Source organism: Paralichthys olivaceus, chromosome 1 (assembly GCF_024713975.1).
Source record: "Paralichthys olivaceus isolate ysfri-2021 chromosome 1, ASM2471397v2, whole genome shotgun sequence".
Taxonomy (NCBI): Eukaryota; Metazoa; Chordata; class Actinopteri; order Pleuronectiformes; family Paralichthyidae; genus Paralichthys; species Paralichthys olivaceus.
The window spans coordinates 15,316,758-15,326,605 of record NC_091093.1 but is presented as its reverse complement, the minus strand read 5'-3'; the positions used below and the strand labels follow the sequence as shown (position 1 = coordinate 15,326,605).

General features: G+C 42.3%; 1 protein-coding gene across 4 annotated transcripts; it reads right to left on the bottom strand.

Moving 5' to 3' along the window:
* Positions 1-9,848, bottom strand: depdc7a (DEP domain containing 7, paralog a). Of its 4 annotated transcripts, none has more exons than XM_069522846.1 (9): positions 9,752-9,848; positions 3,680-4,142; positions 2,741-2,871; positions 2,443-2,635; positions 1,949-2,169; positions 1,628-1,770; positions 1,422-1,547; positions 1,131-1,209; positions 1-1,026 (listed from the first exon to the last, which is right to left on the bottom strand). In XM_069522846.1, exons 2-9 carry the CDS (start codon positions 4,132-4,134, stop codon positions 803-805), a joined length of 1,572 nt encoding a protein of 523 aa, XP_069378947.1. In that variant the 5' UTR covers positions 4,135-4,142; positions 9,752-9,848; the 3' UTR covers positions 1-802. The 4 variants fall into 4 exon arrangements, with proteins under 4 accessions (XP_069378947.1, XP_069378954.1, XP_069378950.1 ...); XM_069522853.1 differs by lacking the exon at positions 9,752-9,848 and adding an exon at positions 9,705-9,727; XM_069522849.1 differs by lacking the exon at positions 9,752-9,848 and adding an exon at positions 9,700-9,723.

Below are 9,848 nucleotides of genomic sequence, written 5' to 3'. Positions count from 1 at the left end.
AATGTTTGTCATGTCCAGCTGGAATTTATTAACATCTGACCAAATGCAAACAAGTTGTGTGTGTGTGGTTTGAAGGTAGTCCAGGGATGTTTTATCACCGGTGGAAGCAGTTGTACAAAAAAACATTTTAAAACAGAAACTTGAACATGCAGTAAAGGGTTTTCATTGAAAAAAAAAAAGAAAAACGTGCTGACATCTGTTTTGTAGCAACAAACACAAAAGCCCAGAGGGATGATTCTCCTGAATGTCTCTGACTGTTTGCAGAAGCACATCATCAGACTTTCAAATTTCCAGGTTCAAATCCAAGTTCAAATTTCCTTCTCATGCCTTGTGTTAATCGCACTGTATATGAGAAACCACATGAACAGACAAATCTTTTTAAACTGCTAACACTGTTCCTATTGCACGAGCACAAATATATATGTAGTATGTCCATTGGAAAGTCATGTGCAGACTTATCCTTACTGGCTGCAGATGCAAAAAAACTCCATCAAGACGCATAAAAAAGAATGAATGCAATAATGAATTTTGTCATTCTGGAAAAGTAACAGTCTCACAGACATTTCATGTTAGTGTCCAGCACTAAATAAATATCTAAAATATATAAGACAAGTAAATATGTCCTTAAATAACGCAGCTTATCAAGAGTATCAATTGAAACTTCACATTCTTTTTCAGTAGTTTTAAATATTTACATGCAGGCAAATACTCACTATAACAAAACTCATCACATCAGCTTTTCTTTTTACATCTTAGTCTTTTTACATTATGATACATGAATTTATTTTTTTAAATAAAAAGTTTACTGGAGCAACATGTTGATACTGGACAATCTTTTTCCAAAGTACTGAACAAATATCTCTGGGTGGCCTTTGTAAAACTGTCCCAGCAGTCGTCTCTTCTCTTTAATGGAGAGTTCAGGGTTCTCATGGATCGTCTGCAGTAAAGACCAAAGCTCCTCTTTAGTGGTTTTTTGTACGTTTTCTGAAAAGGCCTTAGCGCTCAGTCTTGTACAGTATGTTGTTCCTGCAGTGGAGAGGTGGAGAAACAACGTGAAACACAGAAAGAAAATCTTTATTTAAAGAAAAGGGACTTCTACTAAAATGGAGGTAAAAGAAAAATGTGTAAACCTGTTATCATATCTGGATCTTTCCCTTTTACAATGTTTGTTATTCTGTCGCTGACCATCTTGTGCAGAGAGACAGGAATCTGGTGGAAAAGAGAGAAAAAAATTTATTAAAACTCTACTTACTTTGACTTAAAGATCCAAATCAATATGAATACAATTATGTTGAATCTAGTGTCTGATTGGTTACAAGTCTGCTTCTGAACATCCAGCGTAAACAGCATTTTTTCTTCCCTGCAGATCGTGACATGTCTCCACACGTTCATATACACACACAAAAATTAGTAACACTTACTTTGAAAAGGTCGCAGTGGTTATCCATCATGAACAGAACCATCAAGTCCACCTTTCCTTTGGGGAGTCTCCTGCTGTAGACGATGGCACTGGAGAAAGACCTTTTCACCGCCATTCTGTTCTCAATCTGACGGAGAATCATTAAGAGTTAACGAAGATCTTACAGACACATCTACAGACGTACACAAGATGCGCCCAAGCTCTCACCTCTTTGTGCAGTTTGACCTCCTGTAGTCTGGCTGCAGTGGCCATGAATCTCAGGAGTCTGCGCAGCTCCTCCCTGCTGCGAGAGTCCTGCAGCTTCAGGCTCAGCTGCAGGGCCTCCAGAGCCTGCTCTCGCTTACCGTTCACTGAAAACAGTCGAAAGGAAACACAAGGATGAAAATGCTGCGCTAGCGAAAAGCAGCCTTTGTGTTTAAAGTGACATGGGCAGGAAAATCCTATACATGAAAATGTATTTGAACCCTGCCTTTGTGCATCATCTTCATGAAAGCCTCAAACCAACACTAAACCAGCTCCCCCTCTCACCGAGTAGCTCTGAGATGCCCGAGTGGATGTCAAAAACGTGGTTGCTGAGCAGCGGCGCTTGCTGTGTGTGTCCGTAATGCTGAGCCAGCACCTCGTAAAGCAGCTTCTTACACTGGAGCAGGTCATTTGCACAACCGGCCAAACCTCGGCTGACCTCCACCACCAGTTCATCAGGCAGGAACTCCAGACAGTCCACCGCCCCTGACATCCACTCATCAGCCCTGAGGGAGGGGGGGAGAAAGTCAAGTGACAGAGAGGTAGAGGGAGGGTCCCGTTAGATTTGATATTTAGTGAACTCGACTGCTTCCTGTAGAGCAACATAGATTTTTCTAATTTGCAGATAAAAATACGTCTATATTAAATAATTTTGTATTGATGTAAGTTAGACATAATCATTGGTATAAGAAGCATTGCAACAAGATAGATAGATAGATAGATAGATAGATAAGAGTGAAAAGAAAATTGAAAGAGGTTGAAATTGTTAAAGGACTTACTGGGCTTCACTGAAAGCCTTGAGGACCTCTCGATCCAGGTAGCTCGATGTATACAACAGGTCTGGGTCACTGTCCATGGTGTGAAGCGGAGGCCGAGATGCGTCCTTGCCCTCTAACAGGTTCTCCAGCAGGGGGAGCTCTACCAGCTGCAGCAGCCTGAACACAGCCTGCTGGTGCCACACCTCATACACCACTGTGAAAACACAGAGCTAAAAGTCATTAAGGGTCACAGGAACACAGATACACAAAGTGGATGAAAACGCAGAGCCTGTCCTGTGTCTCATCAGACACCACTTACGCTCTTGCGAGAGGCCGAGGTTCATCATCTGAGGGGTGATGGTGGAGCTCAGGTTGAGGTTTCCCAGCACGTCCTCTAGTGATTTGTCTGTGTTTATGGGGGAGTGGGTGGAGTAGCTCAGCACCTCTTGTCTGAAGAGTCATAAAATAACAACAATCAGTGGGAAGTTAAAGAAAGAAAAAATGCTCAATGACTCACTTTATATCCAACTGACTAAATAAATGTTCACTTTCCAGCATCAAACAATCTCTGATTGACATTAAATAAGACATGTGATGTTTTTTCTTCACCGTTTACATTGAATTATTCCCATGAAGCCTTGACTTGGCCCAATGCTGCGAACAACAAAAGCCCCATTTAAACTGTTTGAGCACATGGCTCCTCTTTCATCTGCCATTAGGGACGTCAGACTTTCTCTGGTGCGGTCTGGAGCTGTCACTCTTACAACAACATCAGATCAAAAGGGGAACAAACAGAAAGTGCTGGCCATGTGTTCGCCACTCATCAATAAAGCACCCTGCCTGTCTTTGCTGAGAGCTCCCCGGTTGCCGAACTGGTGACTAGAAGGGCACTCAAGAACGCATAGTACTGTCAAGGTGAACGCACTATCTTGCGAGATTAAAGAAAGTGAGTCCACCCCCTGAATCAAGTCAGCGCCAACAAAAATGACAAAAGAAACTTCCACCAAGTTCCAATAAAGTTGGTTCAGTAGTTTTGTGTGATCCTGTTAAACACACTCAAATAGAAATATAACAAAGTGTTACTGGAAGTGAATAGTATCGAAACACGACTACATGATGGCATCTAAAGAGTCTCATGTCATGCTTCACTAGTTTTCAGAGGCCACGCTGGATTTGGGATTAGCTCTAGCTATCAGGAGGAAGGAGAACAAAGCGAATCAAAAATGAGATCTGAAGATGTTGTGACACGAGTCTCTACCTTTCATGTGATGGACTGTAGCTGTTCTTGTTCCTGTTCATGCTTGGTGAGTCATAGCCGCTCTCGATGGTGCTGGTGGAGTGAGAGTTGGAGTCAGCCAGCGATGATGACGAGGTGGTCGTCGGGCTCAGGAACCTGTACAAGCTGAAACTGCTGTCCTCAAACGTCACTCGCTTCTTTTCCTTCCCAAACACTTTAATGCCCACTGGCTCAAACACCCTCGAGTCCATCAGGGCCTGGCAAAGACGGACAGCCTTGTAACGAGGCACCGCCTCATCGCCGAAGAAGCGGTTCAGGGTGATGTGTGCCAACACCACATCCACGGCGTCCGAGCCCAGGAAGCAGTCATGGTAGGACTTGAGGTTGTGGCGCCGGCGCTTGACCTCCACATGAGTGTGGAGATTGGAGATGATGCTGCTCCAGATGTAGGTGGCCCGGAATGGCTTCCCAGCCATGACTTGTCCTGATGGAGGAGGAGAAGAGAGAATGAGTGGATGGAACATGGAGGAGTTTGGGAAAGAAAGGTTGAAATAGAAGAGATTCCTTCACATTTCATGATGACAGTTTACTAGATGCAAGCTGCACAGATTTTGATGAACTGGAAGAGAGAACTAACAAATTAGTCAATAGAAAATGAATCAGCTACAGTTTATTGTACATTTTAAAATCAGTTAATGATTTAAATTACTCATTTAGAAAATCTCTTCAAATACTTCTAAAGGTTTTACGTGTGGAAATTTGATTAACGATTGTTTTAGGTCAGATTAAAATAAGCAATTTGAGGACATTACTTGTTAAAAATTGTGATGGTGATGGATATTTATAGACTATGGAGCCAATAATCAGTTGAGAGAAATAATCACATGTATAAAAAGGGCATATAGAGTCACACACTGCACACATGAGGGGAACTTTACAACACCACCCATTTGACTCCACAGGCAGATGCCCTAAAACCACTTGGCAACTAACTCAACTCTCCTAAACATTCATCCTTTTGGCGATCCACTTGTTATTCCACAATTGACTGTCTCAGCTTTGTGTATTGTCTGAGTCTGCAGAGAACGGTGCTTTCTGTCTTCACCGAACACACACTCCCTGTCCTCTGTGTAATGTCACATACTTAGAATTCGAATTTCAGTTAATGTACGTGGGTGTAACGGCTAAAGGTCTGGGATCAATGCAATCTAATGGGGGTTAGCAGCCAGACCCAAATCCTCTTTTGAGGCATGCTTGTGCACAGAGTATTGACAAGCTTACTTTTAATTTGATTAACACTTAAGAAGTAAATACTGCAGTCTGTGTATTTAGAGGAAGTAATTGTTATGTAGTGTCAGAGACACAAATGATTCTCGCATAGTATATCATCTATTGTTATCGTGCTGAAATACCATGTGAGAGAAAGGGTGTGGCACTCGTTGTTGTGCCTCGTGACAGTCCTGCTGAAGGTTCAACCCTGTTTAAAATCTCTCGGCCAAAAAGATTATCTGGACAGCAGACCTGCATGTTCAAATCTCCCACAATCAGAGTTGTGACATAGAGAAGGGAGTTCAGAGACAGACACAGATTGAGGAGGTTTGTGGTTAAATGCACAGAGTTGCAGAGACACTGTGTTGGTTTAAGAAAACCAAAGCATCAAATGTGCCTGATTTTCTTATGCAATCGTTCCACACTTCCTGCTCCACTCAATCTCACAAGGAAACAGAGACAATGATCACACTGTGAGCCTTCTCTCACTACAGATATCCTCATGTGTTCCTGCTGTATTTCCCACTGTAGGGCTGCATTACAGGCATGTAAAGCAGTACATGGCCATGCACTCAAAGGTTGACACGCTAAACACAATTTCTCAGCATATTTCATCTACCAGTCAGCGTTGGTCTTTGTAGGATTTGTAACATTCACAGTAAACCAAGCCAGACCGATGACAGCAGAGCAGAGCCGTCCTTTAGCGAGATGATACTGTGGCTTTTCATCTCACAACAGGAGGCATTTTAAAGCCTGTTGAGCAAATGCAACTGAGAGGATCTGAGAGATTCACTGAGGCCAGGGGCCATAAATCAGGCACTGACAGCAGCAGCAGCCAGGCCGATAACACAACATGACAAATACAATTACTGACCCATCTGTAAATTGTGACAACAAAACACCCGGGGGGACGTTACAGCTTCAAGCATATGTTTACCCACTCGTTTCTAAAAAAACATACAAACAGCTCACTATGGGAGGAGAGGAAGGTGTGATGGTGATCTACTGATTAATGAGATGCATCCAAGTCAAACTGTGCGTCCCTCTGGGGGACAGAATGGTCCTGAACTGGGAATTTGCAAGAACAACATAGGCTGGAGCAAAAACACATGTCAGCTGTTTGCGTCAATAATAGGAATCAGGAAAAACAGGCTTTGATATGACATTGAAATATTTCTTTCCAAGCTTTAAGAAACATGCATCCTTAATATAAATGCAAGAATAAATCCAATCTGTCAATGTATTCATTTTAAACTTACTTAAAGGCAGAATATCACAGGAGTAAAATACTTTTGGACCAATTAGAGAGAAAAAACTTAACTATCAGAACAAAATCCTTGATTTAGGAGTTAGGGCAGGACCATCTGGAGAATCCCACCAGGGGTCCAGGATTACCGGTCACACAATAAATCCGGATCTGATCAATATCCATTAACGCTTGTTCAAAAGGTTTAAAGAAAAAAAGAAGAAATGGGAGGTCAGGTGTGGGTCAAAACAATCCTGGGAACCCGGCTCTGCTCTGTCACCTCTGGTTGCGTGCACAGGCCGGAGATTTGAGGCCAGTGTGCATAGCTGACGCCAGTCTCCTTCACTGTGACTTTGGTGCGAAAATAAAAAAGGCAGCAGATAGACAGAATATAGTGTCGCGACGATGAGGAGTCTGGCATGTGGTTCAGTGCAGTACCAGTGCAGCGGGTGTTTGCACACATCAGAATGGGTAAATAATCGCAGAGGGAGCATGCACACACACGGGAATCGTCCCCTTGTGAACATAGTTGCAACTCAAACACATAGGAGGGATACGTGTCATGCCAAAAAGAAATCCTTTGCCACAAACAGGTTTTCAGCTTCTTGGTAGGGAAGCTGTGTTCCTGCAGTTTAAATATGTCTGCAGCTGCTTTTATCAACTAGTTATAACTTGTACGCATATATCCTTGTAATAGTGAAGGTATGTGTTGATGACGTTTTAAAGTTGTTTGTACACTGAAAAAGGTTTTGTGTTTACCAATTTAAATACTTCAACTAGCAACAAACAAATTAAGTCTGTTCAAATCAATGTTAACAAGTTATACAAATGCATTTGATGATTAATAAAAAAAAAAAAAACTTGTTACCAATCTAAACATTTTTACAAAGTTGGTAAAGAAAAAAACACTTTATATATATTTAACACAAAATACAAAAAGAAATCAAATATCTTTGGGGCGAAAATGGCTGATGCCGGGGTTGATGTACTTTTAACAAAAATATGTGATCCCTGCAGCGGAATACGTAATGATTTTCTGTGTTGTTGTGAATGTGTCCGAATTGATAAACACCCTCTGCTTTCTCATGTGTGAAAGGTAAACTCCGAAAGAAGTTCAGACCCAATTCTCCAGAGTTTCCCCTGGAGGTCATGTCTGAAAACGGCTTATGTGAGAAAGCAAATGTCTGAGTGAGAGGCTGCCGACTTCCCCTGAAGTTTCCCCTGCCAGCCCCCAGTATAAAAAAACAGATAATGTCAGAATGAGCCCATGTGAGAAAACAGTAGGAGATCCTCCAGAAGATTCACGCAAGCCAGTGGGCACAGCAATGACATTTCTAACGTGGGATGGAAGCCAAACTGAAAAGAACTAAAAGCATATCTTAAGATGAAAAAATGCATCTGATCTCTTGCTGCCTTGTTCATGTGTGAAAGATAAACTCCGAAAGTCCAGAACCAATTCTCTGGACTTTCCCCCGGAGGTAGTTTCTTAAAACGGCTTCTGTGAGAACCCAAAGCTCTGAGTGCAAGGCTCCGGACATCCTCCGGAGTTTCTCCTGCAAGACCTATGTAAGACCCATGCAGTGATCCCATGTAAGATAACAGCAGGAGGAAGTCCGGAAGATCTAAGCAAGCCAGTGGTAATAGTCATGACAATTCTAACATGGGATGGACGCAAAAAAGATAAAAAATACAAACATATCAGGATGAAAAAAAACAAGTCACTGCGTTCATAATGTGTCAAAGGCAAAATCCGGAGAAAGCCCAGGTCCAATTGTTCGGACAACAAGGAGTTCATGTCTGAAAAGATTAATGAAGTTCAGATTTTCCACTTTCCAGCGACTGATCACACTTAGGCATAAAAACCCTGTCTAACCTGCAGCATGCAAAGGTCTAATAATTTCAAATGATGAAAAAAATAATGCACTGAGGCCCTGTCAGACCAATGGCAGCTGCAGGTTGTTGTTAACAGCCTGTGGCAGATCCCTTCATTCCTCTCAACACGCTCAGACTGGTGAGATTAACACATCGAGCCTCTGCACAGAAACCGACTGGAGGTCGAGGGGTTTATTGGCCCGTATGAATCTGACCCCTCACATCCTGAGTGAGTGCTCAGTGTGTATGGTGGCAGATACACATGATGATGACGATGATCCTGTTCTACCTGTGTTTTCACATAACACTGCTGCAGGCTGCTGAGTCTGCACCCAGCACGCTGAATGTCAAAGAACACAAACTCTGCTCTAGTTCAAAGATTTGTCCATAAGCGATATAAACTATATATATATATATATATATATATATATATATATATAACATGTTGTATGAATTCTTAATTGAATTTGCCTCATAATATTGTTGTTATACTTGCTTTATTACATGCTTAGATGAGCTATAGGTTACTTAGAGTACAACATGACCAGAGACAGGTGAGTTAAACATTCAGAAATGATTTGAAAAACACAATGAATGTACATCCGCTTTTGAAATCTATAATAAATCTATTAATGACTGGTGTACTTGACTTTCTAAAACAAACAGCAGCCAAATGGCACCTTACGTTTCTACTCACAGACCGAGGGTTTCAGGCAAATCCAAACCATTTCTACAGCACAGGTTAAATAACACTTCCCAACCAGAGCCGGATATCAGCAACATCTATATTTGATCGATAAAGTTGTTTTACCTGGTGATCGATGCATTCAGAGTTCCTCCAGTCTCTCTCCCTCTCTCTACACACACACTCATACACACTCTCAGATCTCGTCCATGCTCTTCAAGTCCCGACGTGACGCACACGGCTCAGCACTAGAGTCAGCCCCCGAAACCGGCCCCTCCCACTGCGATACATTATTCATGTCAATCACCGCTCTGCCTCCTCCAGCCTGATAATGAGCCTGTCAGCGTTCCCCCTCACGTTCAACACCTCACCACCCGACACACTTACACTTACAGTTTCTATAGCTGACACTTTAGTAACAGCTAGATAAAGTCAATAACCCAGGAGAGGTTTCATTTCTAACGCATGGCCATGATCATTCTCCTTTGTCACGCAAAAACATTTGTCTGGTGAATATGAATCTATGAGAATTATTAACACATTTATTTCAGGTTTCATATTTCCAGGTTACATGTAATGCTTAAAATGCAGGGAACGACCTTCCACTTCTACAGCACACACTGTTTGAAAATCTGATCTGATAAAGAGCAGGAATGTTGATAGATATGAACTGATTAGAGGAGAGGAACAAAGAGGTGAGGAAAGGAGAGATGAGGAGAGTCCATGTCCACTACATGGGCAACCAACCCGATACAAAGTTCACCAATGTATGTTCATTTGTCTTTAAATCGCAGTATTTAGAAATAAGAAAAGAAAGATCTCACAGACCCTAAAACTGCCTTTTAAAGCCACCTGTTTCCTTTGTCCTATTTGGTGTCACATGAGTGCAAGTCCCTCAGGAGTCAGCAGCGGCCCTGATCTTAACCCACCACATCAGGAGTCATGGTCTACACACAAACAAACAGTCACCTCACATGAGCTGTGGCGTGGGGAGACAGATTTCCTGAACCCGGCCTCTCACCTGGTGCCTTCTGTCTTTCTTGAGGTGTAACCCGACAGTGGAAAAGCAGTAAGACGACACTGAGAAGCCAAAGTTGGTCACTGACTGAAAGGGAGAC